Source organism: Rhamphochromis sp. 'chilingali' (assembly GCF_963969265.1).
Source record: "Rhamphochromis sp. 'chilingali' genome assembly, chromosome: 1".
Lineage (NCBI taxonomy): Eukaryota > Metazoa > Chordata > Actinopteri > Cichliformes > Cichlidae > Rhamphochromis > Rhamphochromis sp. 'chilingali'.
Genome location: NC_137929.1, coordinates 65,039,389 through 65,067,271, shown reverse-complemented (window position 1 = coordinate 65,067,271; position 27,883 = coordinate 65,039,389). Strand labels below are relative to the sequence as shown.

Genomic DNA, 27,883 nt, shown 5'->3' with positions numbered 1-27,883 from the left:
ATCTGTTAATGAGACAGAAAATCTACTGTGAATAAATGCAAACATGTTTGTGATTTATATTGAATAGAAACTTGATGACTGATGTGAGATCATATTTAAATGGTTTGAGTGATGAACCAACATGTAACTGAGTCTGAGTCCCAGTTTAAAACCAGGGTTCCACCATAAACAGTCTGATAGAGCAGAGCTAACAGTTCATAATAGTGTGAAACAAAGTCACACATGTTTCATCTACTTTGGAACTCCATGTATGAAAACCGAGAAAATCCCTCATGTTCCTCTCTCTATCTCCAGCTGTTTACATGAACATAAAGAACCAGTTAACTTTCTCTCCCAGCTCAAGACACACAGCTGATGCTAGCCAGGAAAACATTACACACTGACTTTAATACAAACACACACAGTGTGTTGTGTGAAGAAATCCAACATGAGCTGAACAAACAGTGAAGTTCCTAAAGACAAACTGTTAAAGGAGGAAACAAAGCAAACTTACAGTTTCTTCACACAGAGACACCAACAACAAGCTCCACTCCACAGCTGTGGACTTTTTTAAACACCATCCTGTCTTGACTTATGTTATTCTGCCTTTAAACGCTCTTTGCTGTGTTTCTTTCTCCTCCAATGAGAAATCAAATCAAACAAATGTTTGCAGGATTAAAATGGTACAATACCATATTTGTCATTTCCCAAACTGCACACGCTTGATTCGTCCCCTCAACAGCAGGATTCAACAAAATAAGACGTCCTTCAGACTTTAAAGTGCTGTCAATGAAATATCATAAACAGTTTGATTTCACCATAACTATTCCTTACTGATGATGTCACAGCTAACTGTTCATGACACTTTCATTAAATGGACAAAGTGGCCTCAGTAAAGGGCAGAAATGTTCATCATCCTAAATATCTGAAGCAAGTTGCATCATTTTGATGACTTAATTTCATAAACTGTCACTGTTTTTAAATCAATGCTGAATTCTTTCCAGCAGTTTCTTCAGTGGTTTGGATTTGAGCTTTGAGTGGATCCCTGAGCAGGAGAAAATGACACAGATGATTTCACTGAATAAGTTAGATGGAGGAGCATCATCAGAGCAGTCCAGATTCCAGGACTGATCCCTGAATCCAAACGCTCAGTCATTACTGAATCCTTTCCTTCTGCTTCTGCTGGAACTCACTGATATAGTGACAACTTCACAGATCAGTGGAAGAAGATTTAAAATTTACAATTTACACTTTCATTACTAGAAACTTTATTAAAACAGTTTAGCAAAATCAAATAATAATAATCAGATGATTTAAACTCTACTGATGTAACTAAGCTACTCTGAGTTTGTTCTTCTCTTTGGTGAGGAGAGGTCAGCCAGGCCTAAAGATGCTCTTATCCCCGAGTTCTGTGTTCATGATAATCCCCCAGCAGGAGAGCAGCTGGGCCTCCAGTGGAAGTGTGATGTCATCCAAATCCTTCTGAATGAACCATCTAACACAGCAACAATGAGCAGATGAAGCCAAAAATCACACAATCAGTTGACAGGTTCACAGGTTGGACTGAGGTTCCCCCTCTAGTGTCTCTGCTGGAGTCTTCAACATGAACCTTAGATCCAACCTGCTGACCTGCTCCTCTCACAAAGGACTCATTTATCTTTGATTAACAATAAAAATTCTTTATTATTAGGAAACAGAGAAAAGTTCTGTTTCAGCACTCTGATCATATTTAATCACATAAAGCTGGACATTAAGACCTTTGAACCTCTGAGTTGTGATGTAGACGCAGTCAGGGAGGACTTCTATATCTTTCTCCCCCAGGTCACATGACACTCCTACATTTGATTGTGCTATAAAATGATTGTAGGCCCATTTATTGACTAGTAATTATGAATAAAGCAGAGCTGTGTCTCTCTGTACTCACACAAACCCCTGAGGAAGTCTCTGAATGAGCGATGTGAGGATCCACTGTTCTGAACCTCGGCTGACTCGACTCAGACTGAAGGTTGATTTAGACTTCTGTGAGTAATCTGAGTAACTTACGCCGTAACCTTCCACGTGACCTGACGTGCACCTCCTGACAAACGTAACTATGCGTTGGGTGGACACATGGTGACTTGAATGGCGTGGAAGGTTGCAGTGCCAATTCAAGTTAATCAATTCGACAATTTTTTTAGGTGCGCTTACCTGAAGTAAACTGCTATCTATGCTAAGAAAGAAATTTTCTCACCTACTGGTGGTTGAGGTGAGAAAACAGCACCCCAGGTGCATACCCAGTGGGGCCAAAATAGATAAGCACAAAAGAGTGCAGAGAAAAGAGGTCCCATACTTTAGCATTGGCAAGTTGAATTAACCCCATGTTTGGGCTAGTCACTGCTGGCCTTAACACATTGTTTCAAACAGTATTGATCAACATGTGTTCACAAAGCAAATGGCACAAAGTTTTATTAATATAATTGTAGATAATATTTGACCTTTGGGTCAAATATCATTGTACTAGGACTTCCATATTTGACCTTTGGGTCTTGTGATTTCAGCATGTAGGTTAAATGCTCAGTGATTCCATCATATAAAACACTCAGGTGTATGTATATGTATGGTGTATACAAGTATATATGATTACATAGTATATATGAGAGTATATGTCATATATTTCATTAAAAAATACAAATAAAAAATCAAATCGGGACACAGCTCATCCTCTCTCACCGTCCTGTTTACCATCATCAGCTCCACCTGCAGAGAGAAGAAGGAAGAGCAGAGGAGATAAACGAGTGTTTTTAGAGACTCTTCATCAGCTGTCAGTCAGTGATGCAGCACATCCAGTATAAAGAGCAGCAGGGACTTCAGTGCTGGGACTGTACTAGGACTCATTGTTGCTTCACTTTTTCTAATCTTTGGATTTTTATTGAAGTTAATGAAAATTTTTCTCACTTCTATGTTTTTTGGACTTTCATTCATTAGAATAAGATAAGACAAGATAAGATAAGATAACCTTTACTAGTCCTACAAGTTGAAAATTTATTTTGTTACAATAGAAAGTGGACAGTGCAAAATTATATAGCAAAAATTAGAGAACACTGGAATAGAATAAGAATAAGATAATGTACACAAATTTACATAATACAATAAAATAAAATACTATATACAATAAAACAAAATAAAATATTATATACAATAGGATAAAATAGAATACAAATGCTGTATGAAACATTTGTATTCTATGTTTTGTATAGCAGTCTGACCAAGGTTATTGTAAAAACACAATAACCTTGGTCTTTCAACTCTGAGCTCTTAAGGAACCCCAACAATCCAGATGGACGGTTCCAGCTGTTAACTGGAGGAATTCCATCCAAACATCTGCTCTCACTAAATTCTTCCTCACCTACAGACTGTGTTCTTCACTGCTTTAAACTTGGAAATGAATGCAGCCATTGGTCTGTGTGCTGCTTTTTTCAGAGAGCTGATTAGCTGTTGACAGTGTTTGATCAGAGTGTGTCAGCCGTTACTATAGTGACCATTAAGGCAGAAACAGGAAGTGTTTGTTTCCAATCAATAAGCTACTGACCTCAGAGTCTCCAGTCTGTAGTCTGGACTCTGCTGAAGGTCAGACAGCTGCTTCACATCTGGATCCTGCAGCTTGTTTAACCACAGGTTTAGCTCTCTCAGATGGGAGGGGTTGGACTTCAGCGCTGCTGCCAGATAATCACAGCTGATCTTTGACAAACCACAGCTTCTCAATCTGTACAAAGAATGAAAGATGTAAGTTTATTAGACAAAGTATGTGCTTGAAATCATTCAGTGTTTCATCATCTGTTCAGAGCTGAAGAAGGTTCAGAGTGTAGAAGTTTAGAAAATGGAAACTCCAAACAGCTGAAGCCAACAGGAAGCAGCTTCAAACAGGAAACTGTGCAGACTTTTCAGACTATATGCCCCGATGCCGCCAGTTTGAGTTTGGAGATTTAAATCTCTGTTCTGTGACTAAGTCCTTGAATCATTTCTTCCAGTTGATCCAATAAGACAGACTAAGTATTGGACGTGTGTAGTTGCTCCATTAGGGGAGCTTCTAAATGTGATGTGATGGCCCCTCTGGGTCTGTCAGATCACAGGACTGAAGAGAGCTCAAACTGGGCACACAGTTGTTCCAGTCTGGACCAAAGACTCTATACTGGGACTGAGGGACTGCTTTGACTGCACCCACTGGGACTTTTTAAAGGCTCATGTTCTCACTTAGATCATTGATTTCTACTTACATTTCTTTCTGGGGAAAAATGGGGATTACTTTGAAAACAGGAAGTATTTTCCCAATAAGCAGCCATGGATTAGTAAATCACTCCAACATGTTCTCAGGCAGAAGAAGCTGTCTTGTTATGAGGGAGAGAAGAAAAAGATTGAGGCACATAAACTTGTTCAAAGAGAGATAAAGCAGCTAAAAGGGGGGCAGGGATAGCTCAGTAGACAAGGTTATTGCTCCATTGTTGGAAGGTTGGTTGTTTGAATCCATTGAATGGCTACCCTGAGGTACCCATGAGCAAGGTACCGTCCGTACTCAGTGCTCCCGCTGTGCCTACTTAGTGGCTCCCCACTGCTTCATACATATTTCCCCACAGGGATCACTAAAATCCACAAAATTATTATTTAAAAGTAAAGCAGAGGATGAGCTGAATAAAGGACACTCAAGGCTGGCTTGGAAAGGAATGAAGTCCATGGTGGGGATGCAGAACAAGGACCAAAGATGAATGTGACACTGAATCAGCATAAGACATGGGAGGAAAATGATTGAAGTGTGCTGTGAACTGACTGGGAGATTTTCACACATTTTCCAGTCCTCCTTAGAGCAACAGGAAGTTCCTAGCATATGGAAACACAGGTTAAGTGTACTACATACAAACATGGTGACTGACCTCACAATTTCAAGTCTACATCCTGGACTCTCCAGAAAACCACACAGCTGCTTCACTCCTGAATCCTGCAAGTTGTTGTTTCTAAGGTCCAGCTCTCTCAGATGGGAGGGGTTAGACTTCAGCGCTGCTGCCAGATAATCACAGCTGATCTTTGACAAACCACAGCTCCCCAGTCTGTATGAAGAATAAATGTAAGTTTATTAGACAAAGTATGTGCTTGAAATCATTCAGTGTTTCATCATCTGTTCAGAGCTGAAGAAGGCTCAAAATGTAGAAGTTTAGAAAGTGGAAACTCAAAAAAGCTGAAGCCAACAAGAAGCATCTTCAAACAAACACAACAAAAGATATAAATCTGCATTTTCAAATTAAAGTCCTAAATTTATCACAAAAAACATGAAAAAGTCGTGTTTTTCATTCCAGGAACCACATGGCTTCACCTTTAAAAGTAAAGTTAGGAAGAAATGGACATATTTTAAGTCCAACACCTTTTTCCAGTCACATCATTAAAGTAGACAAACTACAAGCTCCTTTTCATTCCAACAAGTCATCTTCTGACCTGGACTAACAACACTGTAGACCGTCCCTGAGCACTGGTCTCACAGCCAGCTGCACATAGAGACTGTGGAGATTAGAGAAATATTTTCCTGCTATTGTTCATAATCATTATCATTACCCTTCCATTAATAATATAATCTACAGCATTGATATTGTATTCAGATGTTTAAACATATTGGCACCCAATTAGCCTTTATTACAGGTGCAGTTATAACCACTTTAAACTGTTGAGTTGAATCTATAATCTTAAATGCTTTTGAATGCTTTTCATAATCTTAAATGTTTATATGCAGATTATATTGCACTATAAAATAAAGGCCCAACTCTGAGTATAGTCTGGGCCTAAAAATCTTGACAGGAAACTGTAGGTTTGCAGAGCATGCTTTGCATCCAGGAAGTGAAACTACGTTAACCCTGATGAATCAAAAGCAATCTGAAGTGTCTTTTTGGGCGGAGATCTACAGCTGATGTTATGCAGTGTACATCTCACCACATGTGTTCATTAAAATCAATTGTTTGACGAAGCTCTTCTGGACCATGGTTGTTTATACTCTCGTCCTCAAGATCGAACCCTTAACAAGACCAAAGTGCAACAGTGAAAGAACATCAGACACAAATTTGTTTCTATTGCTTTCACATAAACATCTACTGTCATTATTTTTACTCAACGCTGTGGAGTCCTTTATTGGAAATTCAAATGTGATTTTTTTCAATCTGTTAGCATCTCCCAAACTCAGCTATGTGACTTCCAAATGAATAAAAGCAGCAGAAGTGGCTTTACAAATGAAAGAGGAAGAAGAAGAGAAGAGGAGAGGGAGAGGAGAGGGAGGCCACCCTCACCATCACTCCAGCTGAAAACATCACACTTCCATTAAAGTTGGTGAGAAAACGTTGAGCAGGATCAGCTGCTGGCTAATCTGGAGGCTGTAGCAGCTCACAATCACAATGAATTTCCACTCATGAAAAAGCTCAAACTGCTTTATTTCATTACCATATTCCAGTGATGCCTCCATAATGATTTCAGCTTTTCTGTAGACACACTGTGTGTCCTGTATGACTAATTATTGAAGAAGGAAAAGAAGCTGATCATTCAAACTCAGGTGGCGAGGGTCCATCACAAATCTCACTGACAGCCAATAGAAATAAAGAAAAATTCAGACCGACAGTCTTTATGGGGTTAGGCAGTGAACTGCTCACGCTGCATTCAAATGCATCTCAAACTATTGGAATTGGATTCAACTTTTTGAAGAAGATTTCTTCTCAGCTGCTGTTTGGAACATTTCTAATTGATCATGAACTGTATTAAACTCTGTAAATGAACTGAGAACTATTTCTACATTTGAAACTAGGGATTCATTTTCCATTCACTTCTGTACGTTAGTGTATAAATGAATGTTAGACTGGGCTCCATGGAAACACTGGTCTCGGCTGCCTTCTTTCTGTAGTCATTCCAACAGAGTCCTTTCTCTTCTCCAGCTTCTGTTTGAAATCGTTTCGCAGAGCCTGAATCCTGCTTTGTTGTCATGTTTGGGCCTGTGTTAGGCTGCACTGTGTTCCTCTGCTTTAACACACACCTAACCTGGGTTGTCTTAAGCAGCCATATCAGCTTCTGATACCATGAACATCATCACAGCTCCAAACTTCACCTTTGTTAGCTTTGACATTCATGTCTTTCTTTTCTCTCTCTCTGCTTCCACAGAAGCTCAAAGTCTCTGCAGCCGGTTTTTATCTGCTATCATCAGATCTTCAGCAGCCTCACTCTCATCACTCACACACTCTACAGCCTCATCAGTACTGACCTGATCTTCACTGACTGATGGAGCACAACATGAACCTGTGGAGGCTGAAAAACTGTCCTGTCAAACATCTCTCTATCACCACCCCGCTTCTGTCAGCCTTTAAATGAACCCTGATCAAGTATGTCACTTCTATTTGGAGCAAAAAGGAAAAACTGTTGTTCAGTTATTTGGAAAGACACAACATTTCTGAAAGGACTCAAACTTCTTCATATTTATCTTCAGACACATTATTAACCCTATTCTTTAATCGCCATGATAGAACAGAGAAAACCCTACTCATAGTGGTCAAAACATTTATAATTCCATCCATCCTCATCCGCTTTATCCGGGGCCGGATCGTGGGGGCAGCAGCCTAAGCAGAGATGCCCAGACCTTCCTCTCACCAGCCACCTCCTCCAGCTTATCCGGGCGAACACCAAGGCATTCCCAGGCCAGCTGAGAGGTATAATCTCTCCAGTGTGTCAGGGGTCTGCCCCGGGGCCTCCTCCCGGTGGGACATGTCTCACCTCACCAACACCTCACCTAGGAGGCGCCCAGGAGGCATCTTTGTCAGATGTCAACTGGCTCCTGTCGATGTGGAGGAGCAGCGGCTCTACTCTGAGCCTCTCCCGAATGGCAGAACTTCTCACCCTATCTCTAAGGGAGAGGCCAGCCACCCTTTGGAGGAAGCTCATTTCCGCCACTTGTACCTGCAATCTTGTTCTTTCGGTCACTACACACAGCTCCTGAACATCGCTTTTACACTCAGATCCCTCTTCCCCATGACAGACCGGTGCAGCGTCCACATTACTGCAGCCGCAGCCCCAATCCGTCTGTCAATCTCTGGCTCCCTTCTCCCATCACTCACGGAAAAGACCCTGAGATACTTGAACTCCTCCACTTGGGGCAGGAACTCATCCCCGACCCGGAGTGGGCACTCCACCCTTTTTCGGCTGAGAACCATGGCCTCAGATTTGGAGGTGCTGATCCTCATTCCCGCTGCTTCACATTCGGCTGCGAACCGCTCCAGTGCGAGCTGGAGGCCTTCACTTGATGAAGCCAACATAACCAAATCATTCGCAAAAAGTAGAGATGAGATTCTGAAGCCACCAAAGTGAAAGCCCTCCACCTAGAAATCCTGTCCATAAAAATTATGAACAGAATCGGTGACAAAGGGCAGCCTTGGGGGAGCACATCACCCACCGGGAATGAGTCCGACTTATTACCGGCAATGCAAACCAAGCTCTTGCAACGGTTGTATAGGGATCGAATGGCCTGTAGCAATGGGCCAGACACCCCATACTCCCACAGTACCTCCCACAGGACACCCCAAGAGACACGGCCGAATGCCTTCTCCAAGTCCACAAAACACATGTAGACTGGTTGGGCAAACTCCCATGCACCCTGCAATCGTGGCACACACTGCAAACAATTCGGGTCTCAGCGCAGCTGGGAATCAGTGCTATGTATGGCCTGTGATCTGGGAGAAAAAGGGAAGTGGCACAAACAATTAAACAAAAAAAACAAAAGGGAGGTTAGTCCGCCCTTACACAACTTACTCTCAATCAATAACCGCCTTTACGGCTGGACGGACTAACCAAAACAAAATTACAAATCAATCAAAAGAACGAAAAAAGGACAGCAGAGACAGCACAGCTGAAAAACAAACAACATTATCAATTAAAATATTACCCAATAAAATAGCAATTTTATAAAACCATTCAAAATCATGAAGCTAAAACAAACACTCAATATACCTACAATATTGATCAGTTTCCCTGCGCGCAGTCGATCTAGAGCTTGATCAATTCTTCTATTAAAATTCGTGGTCACACTAAAAAAGTCCAATGACACATTAAAAATAGGCACATGCAATAGCAAACGATCCAAACAAAAATGGCAAAAGTCTCTTACCGACAGTATACCCACTCGCACCTGAGTGAATTAATTGCCTCTGGTTTTTTCCACAGAAGAGCGCTCACTTCACCCCACACACCCACTACCTTTTCACAGCTCTTCAGCCAATCACCTGGCAGAAAGCAACAAACTGCCAGGTGACACTTGTTACACTACAAACCTATTGTTAAGAAATTTATTCTAAAACACTTCTTCAGTAAAGACTCAGAGAAGAGAAACACACAGAACTTCTTGCTAGCAAGGGCAGCCTCCAGAACTGAGACTCGTGCTGAGGAACTGCCCCGGCCTTTATTTATACTTCAGTGAGCGTTTGTTCTTTACATTAAAATGTGGAGGTGTACGTTTGTGTGTGTGTGTGTGTGTGTGTGTGTGTGTGTGTGTGTGTGTGTGTGTGTGGTGCTGCTGCTGATCAAAGGGTCATATAACATAAAAGCACAAAAGGAAACATCCTTGGTCAGGAAGAGGGTAGTCTCCCCCTCACCCTAGATGGTTTACCCTGGATAACACAGTGAAGAAGTCCAGCAGTTCATCTAAACAAAAGGCAGTTAGACTAAAACAGACATAGCTACGTTAAAACAATAAAACAATAAAACAAGGTACGACCTCTCCCCATGCTCCCAGGATGTGGGGGTGGACGCTAAAACACCTTGAAGTGTTACAGCCCCCCGAGGATGAGACATTATTTCACTATGCCACCAACTAAACACTAATGATTACATGCAGTATTCTACCATATACAAACTTATATAATTAAAAGATTATACTGACTTTTATGTACAATTTCCTATTGACACCTATCATCCAGTGTTCCGCGACCAGGACGAAAACCGCATTGTTGTTCCTGTATTCGAGGTTCGACTAGCGGACGAACTCCTCTTTCCAGCACCCTGGAATAGACTTTCCCAGGGAGGCTGAGGAGTGTGATCCCCCTGTAGTTGGAACACACCCTCCAGTCCCCCTTCTTAAAGATGGGGACCACCACGCCGGGGTGCCCAGGGGTACTGCCCTTGATCTCCATGCAACATTGTAGAGGCGTGTCAACCAGAACAGCCCTGCAACATCCAGAGCCTTCAGGAACTCGGGGCGGACCTCATCAACACCAGGGGCTCTGCCACCAAGGAGTTGTTTAACTGCCTCAGTGACCTCGCCTCTGGAAATTGGCGGGTCATTCCCCTCATCCCCTGACTCTTAATTTCACTGACATGTCTTCCAGCTCCCCTCAGGTTGGGTTTAATAAATGCCAGATCGGTGGCGAATAAGACCTTCATCCTGAAGGATTTCTTTTCTTCCCATGCATTGGATTTCCTCTGTTTGACTGAAACCTAGAGTTCACCCGGTGAGTTAAGCGTTTTTTCTGAACTGCTGCCCGCTGGCTGTGCTTATTTTAGTGCTCCAAGAGCTTCTGGTCATGGCGGGGGGTTAGCTGTTTTTTTAAATCACACTTTGAGTTTAAGCAACTATCCTCATGGACACATCACACCAGCTTTGAACTTTGCCTGTGTGAACTGGGCCACTCGCCTTCATTGCTGTGTGCAATAGTTTATCGGCCTCCTAAATATAACAAGGAGTTTTTATCTGAGTTTTCAGAGTTTCTCGCTGACTGTGATTTGGAGTTATCATATGGATTATCTGTCTGTATCTTACATGTGGCGCATGCTGTATTCTCTGACCATATGCCCATTCTATTTGACGTTGTTCCTCTTAGTCCTGTTGTTAAACCGGCTGCACCTATGCGATGCTATCGTGCCTTCGGCTCAGATACTGCTGAGGATTTTCCAACACTATTTGAACAACTTGTGTCCAGTCCCTCTGAGTCGTCCTCCGTAAATGGATTACTATCTCACCTGGACTCTGTTTGTAAATCTGCCCTTGATGTTGTTGCACCTCTAAGACTCAGGCAGTGTAAACCCAAGTCCAGCCGTTGGCTAACCGATTTTACTCGAGCCATTAGAAGAGAATGTAGGAGATGTGAAAGACGATGGAAAAAGGACATGCTCTACGTTTCTCTGGAAGCTCTTAAGACGAGCTGGAAAGCTTATCAGAGGGCAGTAAAGACTGCCAAAAACTCCTATTTTTCACAACTTATTGCTGTTAATTCACATAACCCTCGTGTTCTGTATAATACCATTAATTCTGTACTGAATGCACAGGATCATGTTCTTTTGCAATCTTCTGAGGTGTAATAACTTTATCTTCTGTTGGCCCGGCTGTGCATGTTCCCTGTTTAAATTTTCTTATTGCTTTCCAACCAATTGTTCTACCTGAACTAGAGAAGCTTGTGTTAACTGCTAAACCATGCGGTTCTCCGAATGATGTCGTTCATCCCCGTTTTCTGAAAGAGGTGTTTCCTACTGTTGGACCACATATTCTGAACATAATCAATACCAGCCTCTTGTCATGTCAAGTACCAAGTGAGTTTAAGCATGCAATTATTTATCCCTTAAGCCAGGCTCAGATATTTCAGTAATGTCAAATTTTAGACCCATCTCTAAACTTCCTTTTCTGAGTAAGATCTTGGGAAAGGTTGTTCACACTCAGCTGATGGATTATCTAAACAACTCTCAAATGTTTGAATTTTTTTAGTCCGGCTTTAGGCCATTTGATAGCACAGAGACAGCTCTCATAAAGGTTATAAACGATATCCTGGTAGCGACGGACTGTGGTAAACACGTAGTGCTTATACTACTAGATATGACTGCTGCATTTGACACAGTGGATCACGACCTTCTGATCTCTTGATTACAGCATTGTGTGGGCCTTTCTGGCTTGGCACTCCTGTGAATAAAATCATCTCTCTCAAACAGGAGCTTCTGTGTTAAGTTGGGCTCGTCATCGTCCTCTGTGGCCCCTCTGTCATGGGGTGTACCACAGGGATCTATTCTTGGGCCATTACTGTTTTCATTATATCTCCTGCCACTGGGTGCGATCTTTCGTAAACACAAAGTTGCATTTCATCTATATGCTTAGTGATGTTAAGTCATGGATGGCTCAAAACTTTTTAAATTTTAATGAACGTAGAACGGAAGCAATTCTGTTTGGCCCGAATCGTTTCTCTGACATCCCTGATGTTGACCTTGCTGCTCTGACCCCTTACCTGAAGAGCTCGATTACCAATCTTCGGTTAAAAATCGACTCTGCACTTACCTTTGATGGCCATGTGAATGGAGTGGTGAAATCGTCATTCTACCAACTCAGGCGTCTGTCGAAGGTTAAACCTTTTCTTTCAAGGAGACTGTTATCCACGCTTTTATAACCTCACGCTTGGATTATGGTAACTCCCTTTTAATAAGGGTTGGACCGGAAACTCTGACACGCCTGCAACTAGTACAAAATGCTGCGGCACGGTTTTTATCTAGTAAAAGGAAATTTGAGCACATTACTCCGGTCCTGGCCTCCTTGCACTGGCTTCCAATTCAATTTAGGATTCATCTTAAAGTTCTTTTATTGGTTTTTAAATCTTTAATTGGTCTGGCACCTGTGTATCTGTCTGATTTGCTGAAGCCCTATGTCCCCACTCGTTCACTCCGGTCAGCTGAGCAGCTGTTGCTCTCAGTCCCCAAATCACGGCTGAAACTGAGAGGAAACCAAGCGTTCTCCATTGTGGCTCCTACGCTTTCGAATAATCTTCCTCTTCACATTAGGCAATCGACATCAGTGATGGTTTTTAAATCCAGATTGAAAACACATTTGTATTCACTGGCTTTTGACTCTGTGGTTGACTAACTTGCATTTTATTGTTTTTGCTATATTCATTATTTTATCGTATTTATTATTCTTATGGTAACTATTATGTTTCTATTGTTCAGTACTTTGGTCATCCTTGCGTGTTTTTAAAGTACTATATAAATAAACAATGATGATGATGATGATGATACAAACAGTGCTTATATGGTACAAGTTCCTCTTTTTTGTCTGGCTTCCTGTATTTATTAATATGCTAGTATAGCTCTATACTAACTTCCTGTTGTTCAGTCTGGCTGAGCACTTAGTTTGTGAGTCACAAGTGGCCTTGCTTTACAACCCTTCATTATTAAAGTACATAAAACAATATAATCAGAAAACAAGCACTAAGAGTATATTAATTACATGACAACATCCTGAACATTTATGAACATCAATCAAAGATCTGAAATATAGAAAAACAAGAACATCTGCTGTCAGTGAACTCACCTCAGAGTCTTGAGTCGACAGTTGGGACTCTCCAGTCCAGCACAGAGAAGCTTCACTGCTGAAAACGTCAGGTCATTTAAACTCATGTCCAGTTGTGTCAGATGGGAGGGGTTGGATTTCAGAGCAGAGGCCACAACTTCACACTGAGTCTCTGAGAGTCGACACTGAGTCAGTCTGTGATTAGAAAATATAAAATGTGTTTATTATAAAAGAGGAAATTCTGCATTATAAACAGACTGAATGTACATGAAGACAAAACGGAGTGACGTCACAATCTGATGAACGTCTGCTCTTTACATCTGTGCTTCAGCTCCTCTTACTGTGTTTGACATGACACAATGACTCAGTCTCTCTCAGACCTGCAGACTTTTAATGAGCATTTTTGTTTGGCTTTAATGTGCAGATGAAGGAGGGAAGATGGCATCACTTTAAGGCTTCCATAATGTTCACGGTCTGTCAGTCAGATCTGATCCAAAGTCAGACATTTGGACTGTTTCCTGTTTTGAATCTGACTCCAGAACATTTTGAATGAGTTCAGCTCAGTGAAGAGTTCCAGCCGGAGAAAGCTGATCTTTGTTTGCTACCTGCTGCTGTCAGGTACGACTGTTCAATTTGACATGCAGGAAAAATGTGGTAACTGTTACCAAACGGAGCAGAAATCTCATCACTGGACAATAATGACAACTGAACTCAGAGCTGCTGATATCATATCTGATTTCAAGTGAACTAAAAAAAGAAATGATTAGCTCATTTTATCTTTCTTTTTTTTTCTCTGTCACGATTTTTAACATTATAGTTCATTTCACTACAAAGATTCTTATTTCTGTCTTCTCTATAACAGGAGCGTCTGAATGACCAACAACAGCAGCCGCAGATTTAAAATACTGCCCCCAAATGACACAACACATGAACTACATGTAGAAGTGAGTCTACAATACACAGCATATGACTACCAATGCAGGATAATGCACATACACATTTCCTGATAAACAGAAAATATAATTTTATCTGAGAAACTCCAACTAATGAGAGTTACTGTGTACATCTGAAGAACTAAACTACTAATCTACACTAATAAAGTGTGTTAATGATCACATCTGGACTCACCGAGCCTTTTGGCAGTTCCTCACAGCTGGAATCAGTCTCAGTTGTCCCTGCTCTGATATGTTGTACCTCCGAAGGTCAAACTCATCCAGAACCACCTCTGACATCTGCAGCATGAAGGCCAGAGCTGAGCACTGGATCTCAGAGAGTTTCTTCTCTGATCTGTTCTCTGACTTCAGGAACTCTTGTATCTCCAGATGTACTGAGAGGTCGTTCATCTCCATCAGACAGTGGAAGATGTTGATGCTTCTATCAGGATACATGTTATCACTGTTCATCATCTTCAGGTTGTTGATGACTCTCTGGATGATTTCTGTACTGATCACTGTTTGACCCAGCAGACCTCCTAAGAGTCTCTGGTTGGACTCCAGAGAGAGGCCATGAAGGAAGCGAACAAACAGGTCCAGGTGGCCATTTTTACTCTGGAGGAATTTCTCCATGACTCTGTTCAGAAATGCATCGTATGATCGGAGATCCCTTCCAAAAAGCTTCTTGGTCATAGAAGTTATCTTTTGGAAGTAAATCATCTGCGTTCTCATCATAGTGCTCTGGTCCCAGACCTCTCTTGGATCCACGTAATCATTCACCAATCCTTCATCATCACTATAATTATCAGTATCACTATCATCATCTTCATACTCTTCCTCCTCATCCCAGATGAAGTTTCCCACCTGGGGACATAAGAAGTTCTCCACCACCTCTGTCTTCCTGTTGGTGAAACAGTGGAACATGTAGACTGCAGCCAGAAACTCCTGAATGCTTAGATGAACAAAGCAGTAGATTGGTTTGTGGAAGATCACACACTCTCGTTTGAAGATCTCTGTACAAACTCTTGAGTACACCGAGCCCTCTGTGACACCCAGACCACACTGTTCCAGGTCTTCTTGGTAGAACATATTTCCTTTCTCCAGATGTTCAAACGCCAGCCTCCCCAGCTTCAGAAGAACTTCCCTGTCAGCCTCCGTCAGCTCCTGTGGACTTGTCTCATGTCCCTCATCGTACTTGTTCTTCTTCCTCTTTGTCTGAACCAGCAGGAAGTGTGAGTACAAGTCAGTCACGGTCTTGGGCAGCTCTCCTCTCTCCTCTGTAGTCAACATGTCCTCCAGAACTGTAGCAGTGATCCAGCAGAACACTGGGATTCTACACATGATGTGGAGGCTCCTGGATGTCTTCATATGGGAGATAATTCTGCTGGACAGCTCTTCATCACTGAATCTCCTCCTGAAGTACTCCTCCTTCTGGGCGTCAGTGAAGCCTCGTAGTTCTGTTATCCTGTCAACACATGTAGGAGGGATCTGATTGGCTGCTGCAGGTCGGGAAGTTATCCAGACGAGAGCCGAGGGAAGCAGATTCCCCTGGATGAGGTTTGTCAGCAGCTGGCTGACTGATGACTTCTGTGTAACATCAGACAGCAGCTTCCTGTTGGTGAAATCCAATGAAAGTCTGCTTTCATCCAGGCCGTCAAAGATGAACAAAAGCTGACAGACAGCCAGCTTCTCTGCTGTGACCTTCTGTAATGTTGGATGGAAAACATGGATCAGCTCCAGAAGACTGTACTGCTCATCTCTGATCAGGTTCAGCTCCCTGAATGAAAGCAGAACCACCACACTGACATGTTGGTTCTCCAAGCCCTCTGCCCAGTCCAGAGTGAACTTCTGCACTGAGAAGGTTTTTCCAACACCAGCCACGCCGTTAGTCAGAACCACTCTGATGGGGATGGGTCTCTGTTGGTCAGGTAAGGCTTTAAAGATGTCCTGGCACCTGATTGGAGTGCCATGGAGGGCGTCCATCTTGGAAGCTGTCTCCAGCTGCCTCACCTCATGTTGGGTATGAACCTCTTCACTCTGTCCCTCTGTGATGTGGAACTCAGTATAGATCCTGTTGAGGAGGGTTCTACTTCCTGTTTCATCACATCCTTCTGCCACACGTTCACATCTCCTCCTCAGACTGATCTTATGTTCATCTAAAAGCTCCTGCAGACCAACAACTGCTGAAAGAAAGAAAAACAGAAAGAAAACTCTTCAATGTGTGAACAACACAACAAAAAGTCCAGTTTTCAGAAACGAGTCCATCAGCAGACAGATGTTTAGTCTTACTTTGGACACAGCTGCTTTGACTGGCTGTCTGCAGTCCAGCTCTGGTTCTGGATCTTTCTCCACACTGGGGACAGGAGGAGTCTCCTGATGAAGCAGACTTGTCCCAGTATGAGGAGATGCACTGTCTGCAGAACCAGTGTCCACAGCTGGTACAGACTGGATCCTTCAGGACGTCCTGGCACAAAGCACAGCAGGGCAGCTGCTCCTCCTCACAAACGCCACTGTTCTTCCTCTCTCTGTGAACACATTTCTTTATCACTAAAATCATTTACTGACTTTTGCACAAAATATCCAAATTTAAAAGATGGTGCAGAAGTCCTGTGGGTCAGAGCATTCAATCTGGAAACAAAGTGATGATTCATTGATTTCATCAACACTATTGAACTCATTTTCTGTCTGCCTTTCTCATTAAACATTCAGCAATCTGCTTGCAGTTTGCTGTGACTGCACATTTCCCGCAAAGACTTCACAGTAAAAGCCTTCCTTTGGAGGGTGCTGTTTATATCCTTCATGTTTTCCAGTCAGTGTATACAGATTATCTTTGTTTAGTTAATAATTGTGATTACTTTACAGAAGTAACTGATTAGTTACAGAAACATATCCAAGGTGAGCAGGTACCCCTCCAGCATAAACTCTAAGCAGCTAAAACATGAATGAATGTAAAAGGTGTCCCAGCTGTCAGTCAGACTGTACTCGGTGCCACATTAGAGATGTGGTTTCTGACAGCTGCTCCAGCTGCAGGATCAAACAGAAGTCCAAACATCTTTGCCTTTGTTGCTTCTTATTATTGAACAACACAGCTGAGCATTGGTTGAGCATCTGCAGCTCAACGTGGCAAAGACCAAGGAACTGATCGTGGACTTCAGGAAGACCAGGAAACACTTGACCCCTGTTTCAATCCAGGGGGTCAGTGTTGACATTGTGGAGGACTATAAATACCTTGGAGTACACATTGACAATAAACTGGACTGGGCTAAAAACACCACAGCACTTTACAGGAAGGGCCAGAGTCGTCTCTATTTTTTGAGGCGACTGAGGTCCTTCAACATCTGTCAGAAAATGCTGAGGATTTTCTATGAGTCTGTTGTGGCCAGTGCGATCCTCTATGCTGTTGCATGCTGGGGGAGCAGGCTGAGGGTCGCAGATGCCAACAGACTTAATAAACTGATCCGTAAGGCCAGCAATGTTGTGGGGATGGAGCTGGACTCCCTCAAGGTGGTGTCGGAGAGGCGGATGCTGTCCAAGATAAAGACAATGTTGGATAACACCTCCCACCCACTCCATGACATGTTGGTCAGTCACAGGAGCTCGTTCAGTGAGAGACTGAGATTACCGAAAAGCACCACTGAACGACACAGGAAATCATTCCTGCCTGTGGCCATCTCCCTGTACAACGCATCCACTTAACACACTGTTTGCTGCTACAGCTACACATGTTTCTTTTCCAACTATTTATTTATAAGTGACTTATGTATGTATGTATGTATATATATGTATATATTGTACTATTCTTAGTTAGCGTATTGTCTGTCTTGTCTTAATGTTGGTTTAAAATGGAGCACTGTAACAAAAAATAATTTCCCCCAGGGATCAATAAAGTATTCTGATTCTGATTCTGATTCTGATAATGCAGCCTTTAACATTAGCATTGTTAGCATATATGCAACAGAAATGTGGTCAGAAACTGGTATTGAGGGGCTGGCATAGCGAGAGGAGACGATCGCTGTTCCCACTCTCAAGTATTACAACCAACCCACCGCTGACTCGGTAAGAGTCAGGGGGTCATGCAGTGGGCCAACCCTCTCCCACTCAGTCTGAGGGAAACCCACACTGCACACTGGTCCTAATGTCAAACCACACAACAATTCCAAGGAAGGAGGAGAAGAAAGAAAGACTGAGGAAAGGAAACAATCAAAGGGAACATTAACAGATCAGCTTCTGTAGCGTCTCCAGGTTCTCCTGGTGACCAGCCGCTGTGTCCACACTGGCTCCAGTAGCTTCTCTTAATCTATTTAATCATTTATTAGTTAGGTGTGTAATTCTCATATTCTTTTCCCCCAACCTCATTTTGATCAGGACAAGTTTTTCTCTGAGTTAAACTAATAAGACTAGACATCTCTGTTCAGCAGCTGTGAGATGAAGGCTCCAGGACATCTTCAAGGATACTAAATATTTCAGAATAAGCTTCACCACAATCATTTTCAGAGCTCTGGTCTCTGCTATCAAACTACAACTGTTAAACTAGAACTACAGATTTCAAAATTTTATTTTAGAAACTTATTCTCAAAGGACAACATGAAAGATTATATCATTTTTTTTCAAATTTTTTTTCATAATTTTTAAACATTATTACATATATTTTGAATGAGTTGTATCCATGAAGTAAAGAAAAAAAAAACATGTTTTAGAAGATCAGTCATTGCAGTACGAAACATCTATGAGATCAAAGACATTTATGAAACATTGCTGACAGTATCTCCTGTGACAACTTTGTGCAGCAACTCTAAACATTTTTGTAACTGTTGATCGTTCATGTCAGTTTGAGTTTGTTTGGTGCTTCTAAAACATTTTCTTACGTTACTTTGACGACAATTACTTGTTTGCTTTGTGTCTGTCTTGCTTTCTCCTGACATTTACTTCATATACACAATATCCTTCTGAGAACCAGCCTATACATTAATGTGATCTGTAATGGACATTTGTTTTTTTTATCTATATCTTTTGAGTTATTCAAGCTGCCATACTAGTCAAAGGAGTTTGCAAAGAAAAGCGTCTGGACTTCTTTAAGTTACTTGAAGACGTTTCACGTTTCACCTCTCGAGGTGAAACGTCTTCAAGTAACTTAAAGAAGTCCAGACGCTTTTCTTTGCAAGCTCCTTTGACTACGATGACCTGGATGACTGAGAACCTTCACAGACAAGCTGCCATACTAAATCCTGATGTACTAGATAGAGGATATCCTGGGCTTTCCATTGATATCTCATATGTTTGGTCGCCTCTTTTAGCTCCAAATAGGCAGGAAATCACAAGAAATGTTCAATGGAGAGATTATTTTTTTGGAGTCAGTGGATACTGAAGTGCAAAGTTTCTGCAGAGCCTATCACTACTTCATTTGGCCATCAGATTAGTTCAAGAACAAAGCTTCATGAAATAGGTTTCCATGACAACCAGCTGCATTCAATCCTGACATCACCAAGCACAATGGTCCAGTGGTGTAGGGCACATGGCCACTGGACTCTGGAGCTGCGGAGATGTGTTCTCCGGAGTGACCAATCACACTTCTCCATCTAGCAATCTGATTCACAAGTATAGATTTGATGGTTGCCAGAGCAAACCATCCAGAAAATTTGATTATTTTTTCACAGCTGAAAAACAACATTTATTCTCTATTGGAATCTGCATCGTCCAATCCAAAGGTTACAATCTGAAGGAAACATCTGGTTTTGTTTCCTGTGATTAAATCTGAGCATCAGTATCGTGGGATTTATCCACAACATCCACACCACTGTTGTTCAGTGTTGTCATGATGGCAGTCTCATTAACAGCAGCAATTATGATCCAGGCTTTAGCTGCTTTGGTTGTCACATTAAAAAATATAACTTTTTGTATTCGTATTTAAGTTTTTTGTCTGATTCTAGATTCAAAATGAAAACATAACTGTAAATTCAGACACATGAGGTTGTGCTGAAAAGAATGATACCAAACAAGCCAAATAAAAAGTTTTTAAAGGTGAAATATAGATAAATAAAAATAAATAAATAAATATAACCACTCAAAAGTCATTAAAAATGTCCAATTACACCCTGGACCCCAGAGGGTTAAACGTTTTTTTAAAGTAACGCTATAGTTACTTTTCAAGTAATTACTTTTAGAATCTTGTAACTCAGTTATTAACTAAGTTAATTTTTTGATGAAGTAACTTGTAACTGTAAGTAATTACTTTTTCAAAGTAACTTGCCCAACACTACTCAGTACGCACTTTCCCCACAGACATGAGCATCACTGTCCTCAAACAGCAAATAACCAAGTATAATATTTTGATCTTTTCTCTTTCATTGTTTTCTTTTTAATGAATCTTTGTAACAATCTAAGGATGTTTCAGGTCATATTTATCCAGGAAAACACAAACATGTAAAGGAGTCATCACAGCTCTCTGACCTCGTTGGTCCAGGTTCACCACTGACGTTTGGATTTTCAGGTTTGGACCAGTCACTCCTCACAGACGGACAGCTGGACCCTGCAGACTGTGACCTCTGACCTCTGCAGACACAAACATGATTGAAGCAGCTGTGATCACACAGACTGCAGATAATGCAGCTGTTTCCTGTCAGTAACAGTCCTCTTAGATTAGAGTTCAACTTTTTACAGGAAAACTGGACAAAACTGAGTTTTGTTAGAAATTCATTTTCATTTCCTCTCAGCTGACAAACACAGTCAGAAATTCAACCAGAATCAACACTAATTATAATGTCAGTGCAGAATTATTTCTGTTACTCAGTGAGTTCAGCTCTCTGACCTCGTTGGTCCAGGTTCAGTACTGAAGTCTGGAGGATTATCTCTGGAGTCGTCACTTTCACAGCTGAATCCTGCAGACTCTGCTCTGTCCTCCTCTTTCTCCATCATCATCTTCTTGTGGACTTTAGTCAGTCTGAAATCACAAACACTCCGTGAGTTCACATTAACAGAAGTAACTGAGTTACAGTCGCTGACCTCTGACCTATCATGTAACCTAGAAAAAAGGTCACATGATCCAGAGCAGCGATCACAGAAACATGATCTCACCTGCTGACTTAGAAATTTAAGTCATTCCGAAACACAAAACGCAAGACAATGACTGAACATTACGAACAGCTCTGAGTGTGATACAGTCAGCTCACTGCAAACTCTGACCTCAGTATGAATTAAAGCTCTTTTATGGCCACTAAGACACTTTAGGATCACATGATGTCCACACATGATATCTGTGACTGTCGTAGTTTAACATGTGAACTTCATACATGTAACATTCATGTTGATGCAGATCTCAGTCCCACATCAGCTCTGCTGAATAATCTAAAGTTTCTCTCTGACATCAGGATTCATGTCATGTCATGAACACACCTCCATGTTTCTGTTTCTCTGACACACTGAATTCAAACAGTCTAAGGAAAAACGATGAATTTAACCCTTTAAGACCTACCATAGAACCAAGTCCGCCAGAGCTTATATTATATTTTTACATGTTGTAGATAGGGTTGCCAACCGTCCCTTAAAATACGGAATCATCCCGTATTTAGAAACAAAAGTACACGTCCCATATTGAGCTAATAAGGGACGCACTTTGTCCCGTAATACAGTGAGAATCAAAAGTAGTCTATAACTTTTAATGGAATTAACGCTTTGTTTGAAAACATAATTCCCTGCTTTGTGACCAATGAGCAGACAGCACACTTATGACAATTCGATTATGACAATTCAGATTACCGCTCATCTCATTGGTCGAGGAAAGGTCGCTTACGGAGAAAATACCGACAACTAGACAAGACAACAAATGACCACAACAAGAAGCATGGCCAACAGGGAAACAAACGCCGAGACTGCGGTGCAAGTCTCGGACGACAGTACACCTAAAGCTGGGCAGACACTGTGCGATTTTTTTCAGTCGCATTATTCAGCTCCGGCTCACAATGCATGATTGACTCGCAGGGGTTAGAAGTTGGTAGGTCACGATGTACTCTCACACTATACTGCCTGATGCTCTGATGCGACCTGAGAGCTCACACTGTGCGTCCATAAAATTAAGGTTATAACAGAAAATCTGTCGCTCTCTCTCCCTCTGTCTTTCACTCACACAGACACACACACCACCACCATAAACTTTGCTAAATCACTGATCGGGCAGCTAAGTGCATATGAGAGCATGAGGGTGGGAATGGATGTTTGTATCTGTATGTGCCTGTATGTCTGTGTCTATATGTCAGGTTGGGTATCAGACGTCACCTCTATGGGGACATCTCAGGCCCTCCAAGATTAGAAGGCCTATCTCCCCCCACCACCACCACCACTTCCCCTACCAGTGGCGGACTCCCTCAGACATCGGTGCGTTGGTGGTTCTTTGTGTCCGGGGATGGGCGTCCAGGTACACACCGGCTCACTCCTTGGCGGCCGCTTATCGGGGCCTGGAGCCTGGGGCTCGCTCGGGCCACTTCGGAGGTGGGGTGCCCCCGACCTCTCGGCCTGGGGCTCGGTCACTCAGGCACAGCTGGCTGCCGGCAGAGCTCACGGGCGCGTCACTGCAACTCCCCCTGGCTTCTGCTCCGCGGCTGCTGAGTGAGCCCTCATCTGGGACTCTCCTCAGCTCTTTCTGGGACAGTGGCGCAGCTGCCCCTCTGTTGGTCTTCCTTGGTCTCTTGTGTTCTGGGGGCCTCTGGATGTCTGGAGTTTTGATCTCCTCCATACCTGCTTCATGCCCTGGAGGACGGGGCTGTGGCCCCCCCACACCCTCTAGCAGATCATTACATGAAGGAACCTTTTAAATACAAGCGCGTCCATGCTCACAGGTGTACACATGGGTGATCACACCCACAAACTACACCCTTTTTGGCTCCTACCTCAAAGCACACTGTGTTCTGTTGATCTTATGTGCTGCACAATAATGTTTAATATTTAGTATTTACTGTCATATTCCCATATATCATTGTGATGTTGTTTATTCTATTACTCTTGTTTTCTTCTGCTTGTTCTCTTTTTTCTTTCTCAACAGGTGATCCAGGTGATCGATATATGCATTTTTTTTTCTCTGCCCGTTCTGTTGGTTTTTGTCTTTTGCCCTTCTCCCCCGTCCCTCTTCTCAGCTGTTTCTCTTTCCCTCTTTCTTTCTCCCCTTCTTTCCCCCAGTCAAGTCTGTCCCGTATTCAGTAAGTGAAAATAAAATAAACAATAAAAGGTGAATCAAATGGACCATTACGGCAAGGCTGGGATGGTAAAAAAAATAAATAAATAAAATCACTGATCGGGCAGATGTGATTGAGCAGCAATGTAAATCCAACTATTTTCACGGTTGTTGTGGTCGTGATAATTTTGTGATGCCACATCGAAAAGGCTCGGATGAGCTTTCTAAAGTTCTACAAGTTGTGCCTCCATTGCTTGTGTCCAGATCACACGCTGCACAGTCGTGCTGCTCCGTCTTTTTCCCTGACGTTTATGTGTTTGCGCGTGAGCAGTGTGAGCGGCTGTGGTGACACCCTCACGAGCGATTGATGATCGGGAGCTGGTCGTGAGGTGTTAATCGCTTCTCGTTACCCCACGTATACTACACGACGCACGATAGAGGACAAAATCGGTCCGATCACCAAAACGGTCGCACGACTCAAAAGTCAGCTCAAAATGGGCCTAAAACCGCACAGTGTGAGCCCAGCATTAGAGCAGCAATGTTTGTTCCCCTCAGAGAAAGGGAAGAATGGGAAAAGGAAAACACCTGGCTGGAAAAAGTTAATATGGACATGTGCAGTGAATATCAGCGCTATGTGGCCAGAAGTGTGATAATATAACTTATTTTGTGTAATAAACAACTGCAAGGATAGATGATTACAACAAATAGATCACTAATACATAAAAGTAATACATAGATGAATAATGATGATGAGTTAAGATGCGTAATCATGGGAACAAGCGGGTTTACAAACAGGAGCAGCTGATTAGCATTAGAAAAGCTGAAATAATACCTCAAATGAAGCCAATTGTACTAAATGCACTAAATGTGCACTGTTACAAGAATATTTTTTGTTCTATTATATTCTATTATTTTAAGTTAAGCAGGACAGAGTTCTTTTAAAGAAAGATTTACTTATATTCTCAAAAGTTAAGCATGACAGGCTTCTGTTTAAGAAAGAGACCTGTTTTACTGTGTTAATATTGTCATTTTGAGCTAAAAATAAATGTCTAAATGATCATTTGTTTCACATGTGTTCATATCACAAAGAATAGAATATGCATCTACTTAAATCAACTTCAAGTCAAATGGTTAAAAAAAAAATTTCACACACAAAAAAAGAGCTAGAAAATTCACCACACTGGGAAGGGTGAAAACAACTGGGTTGCCCGGCCCTGGCCAGGAGGTGTCCCTTATTTATTTTTCAGGGAGTTGGCAACCCTAGTTGTAGAGCCATTTTTGGGAGCATTTCAAGTTGCTATACATCAATACAACCATTACAGCCTAAATTTTAATAATATACATGCATGAAGTGCATAGTAATTACATAAATTGCAAAAAATAGCAATAAACTACAAAAAAATTGAAAATCGTTTTTGTTTTTTAACATATATTTCTAGTTAGAGAAATTTAAGAGGCTTATCCCTCAAAACTGTAACTACAAAAAAAGTTGCACAAAATAGTTTCCCACCACAGGAAATTTATTTTGAGTGTCTTCATAGTTTTATTTTTGAAATACACTGTCATGGTCCTGCGACCATGACTCAGTGACTTTATGTTTGTGTTCTTTATTGTTATTACTTTCATTATTATTCGTGGCTGTTTTGGGATGGTTTGTGTTTTGGGATTTTAGGTACTGGGTTCTGGGTTTGTGCTCCCTCTATTGGTCCCTGGTGTTAGTGTTCCCCCGTCTCGTCAGGTTAATCAGGTCCAGCTGTATCCCCCACCTGTGTGTGATTTCCCAGTGTCTCTCTGTGTACTTATAGTGTGTGTTTTCCTCTGCTCCTCGTCGCGTCGTCTGTGTTCATACCCGGTGAATTCCCCTGCGTGCTCTCCCTGCTGTTCTCCCTTCATGTTCAGGTTTGCCACTCCTTTGTGTAGTTTCTCCCAGTTTAGTTCGTCCTTAGTTCTGTTTGCCATCTCCTCTTTATGTTCAGTATTGTCAATAAATCACCCTTCACGTCTGAAATAGTGCTGCGTTTGAGTCCTCCTTCCACTCTTCACACGGCCGCTGACCCGGACCGTGACATACACCAATTTCTATACACTGCAGGAAAAACGAAAATAAATATTATAGTGCAAATTTGCAAAAAAGCAGCATATGCGTCAAAATAAAATATTTCCAGCAGTGCAATATGAGTCCTAAGCATCCCAGAAACGACACAGAAACTCATAAAGTCAAACATAACTTTTAAAAAGACCAGTATAGGCCCTGAGGCCCTGATGGTAAAAAAGACTACATTTCCGCGAAAATGACGTCACTTCCGGTTTCGGGCAGGTAATGGCGGAAATGCAAAAGTTCGCGCTGACGTCTATTCCAACGTAGGAAGTGTTTTGAACAGCTGATCGGATCGGCAAAGTGTGTTTCTGGAATATTATGTTTTTGTTCCTGCAAGCGCTTTTTATGCAGTTTTTACAAAGCTTCATGTGGAAGGAAACCGTGACCTAGGACAAGCTGATGGCATCAGATGTAAGTACAACTCCTCTGGTTTCATATGCAAAAAAATTTTTTGCGCTAGCTTACGTGGTTGCAGTGCTACTGGGATTTAAAAATAGTAACGCAAAACAGAGCGTGTCCGCTCCGATCGGCTTTAAAGGGTTAAAGTGTTTTACATCTTTGCACCTGAACATTTCCAACAAACTGGCTTCACTGACTGTCTGATGTAGAAGGACTTTATAACAAATTATTCTTAGTTTATTATAAATATTATGCTATTGCTATTAATGGTTAAAAATTGACTGATTTGTGTTCTTTTGTGTATCTGACTGCGTGTTTTGTGGTGATCTTAAACTTTATATGAGTAACTCGTATAACATCAAGTAGCATCATTCAGACCGAAAACTCACAAGGAACAAATTTTCAAAGTCCTAGACAAAACAGCCCAAAGACAAGAAACTAGAAACACAAGAGACACACACTGACCAACTATTAATGGTTCAAAGCTTCAAATGCTAAAAGAAAATTGAGATCCACTGATTAAAAACACAAAAGCTGCAGAGTCCAAACACTTTGCTTCATATTATGACTCAAGTCAAATCCTCCACAGGCAGATATATGAACGCTGACATTTTTTAGAACAAACTGAGTTTATGTAATTTTTCCGGTTAAAAGAAGCGCAATGATCTATCAGACCAATGATTAGTGTTTGATGGCTCAAAAGTTTCATACAGATCTATTTAAACTGTTCATCACAGTAACCAATGTTTCAGTGCTAAGTTACTGACTGATAATCAGTGTGGATTCAATCAATCAATAATCTATAATACCGTGGATTTGTCTTCAAACACATAAATTTTGTCCTGGAATGAGAGTTGAACATCAGGTCCAAACATTACAGAGTAGAAACAAAAAGCAAACTTACAGTTTCTTCACACAGAGACAGCAACAACGAGCTCCACTCCACACCTGGACACTAAACAGGGACACACAGTTGAGCTGCTTCCTGGAAGGAGGCGGGACTCCATGTGAAGCTCAGGCGGAGCTCAGCAGGAACAGTCGAGTTCATTTAACTGGACACTGGAACATTTCTCTGATTTCATTCTCTTTCATTTCCATTAAATTTGCATTTGATGTGCCTGTGTGTGTCTCTGTGTTCAGATGTGACTGACTTCTTTTTGAATTTTTTGCTGCATGTTCATCTCCATTACGGAGATGTGTTTGTCACAAGATTTTATCTTTACTGATTTGGCTTTTAGACCCCAGAAAATGTTTCACTGCTCTTAAAAAACTTATTTAAAAACAGGAAAGTTTGAACAGAAGTCACTTTCACTTCTTTACAAGCTGATCTTTAAAATATCAACCTTTGCATTAAACTATAATTCATAATCACTTTCTTTAACTACAGTGAGTTTTAATGAATGATTTAAAGATGTTCCTTTGGAGAAGACAAATCAAATCAGTCCATTAATTTCATTGATGTTGATCATTGTAGAAACTTTACTGAATGTCTAATAAAATGTATTTGTGTTTTTTTTATTCAATGTAGCCTTCAAACTGGTCAGACTGGTTTAGATTAAAGTTTTGATATGAAACCTTGATGTAGCTGCAGTGTGAACACACTGATACCTGATCAGCTCTGACACAGTCACACTGTTTGCAGTATAAATATTTACACTGCAAACATTCAGAGTGAGTTTCTGTTTCTAGTCTATGGATCCAGTCACACTTTCTACCTTCCCCAGTGAAGTAAAGCCTGAGAGCAGAGTTGAAACCAACAGTGAGCATCATCAGCACCTGCGCTTCATTCAAATGTGGTGACAGGGTTTGGTTATTTGTTCAGCTGCAGGGGAAATTTCCTTTAACAGATGCAATCATTTAAATGTGAGTTTCCTAATTCTCAGTAATGTGCTGGGACTGCGAGTCTGTGGGCAGTGATGTAAAAATAGAGCAGTTCAAACTCTGTAGTACAGAAATAAAGAATCAATCTGTGTATTGTTAGTGTTTTTGTTAGTGATTTTCAGATGAAGCTT

At 41.6% G+C, this 27,883-nt stretch overlaps 1 protein-coding gene across 3 annotated transcripts; it reads right to left on the bottom strand.

Moving 5' to 3' along the window:
- Positions 1–1,080: 1,080 nt before the first annotated feature.
- LOC308405104 (NACHT, LRR and PYD domains-containing protein 12-like) lies at positions 1,081–27,721 on the bottom strand. Of its 3 annotated transcripts, none has more exons than XM_080895527.1 (10): positions 26,776–27,721; positions 25,141–25,460; positions 21,020–21,151; positions 20,662–20,763; positions 16,504–16,739; positions 14,411–16,397; positions 13,304–13,477; positions 4,884–5,057; positions 3,548–3,721; positions 1,081–2,715 (listed from the first exon to the last, which is right to left on the bottom strand). In XM_080895527.1, the coding sequence occupies exons 3-10, from the start codon at positions 21,127–21,129 to the stop codon at positions 2,706–2,708; spliced, it is 2,967 nt and encodes a 988-aa protein (XP_080751653.1). In that variant the 5' UTR covers positions 21,130–21,151; positions 25,141–25,460; positions 26,776–27,721; the 3' UTR covers positions 1,081–2,705. The 3 variants fall into 3 exon arrangements, with proteins under 3 accessions (XP_080751653.1, XP_080751651.1, XP_080751652.1); XM_080895525.1 differs by having other exon boundaries at positions 25,224–25,460; XM_080895526.1 differs by having other exon boundaries at positions 14,411–16,394; positions 25,224–25,460.
- Positions 27,722–27,883: the final 162 nt, after the last annotated feature.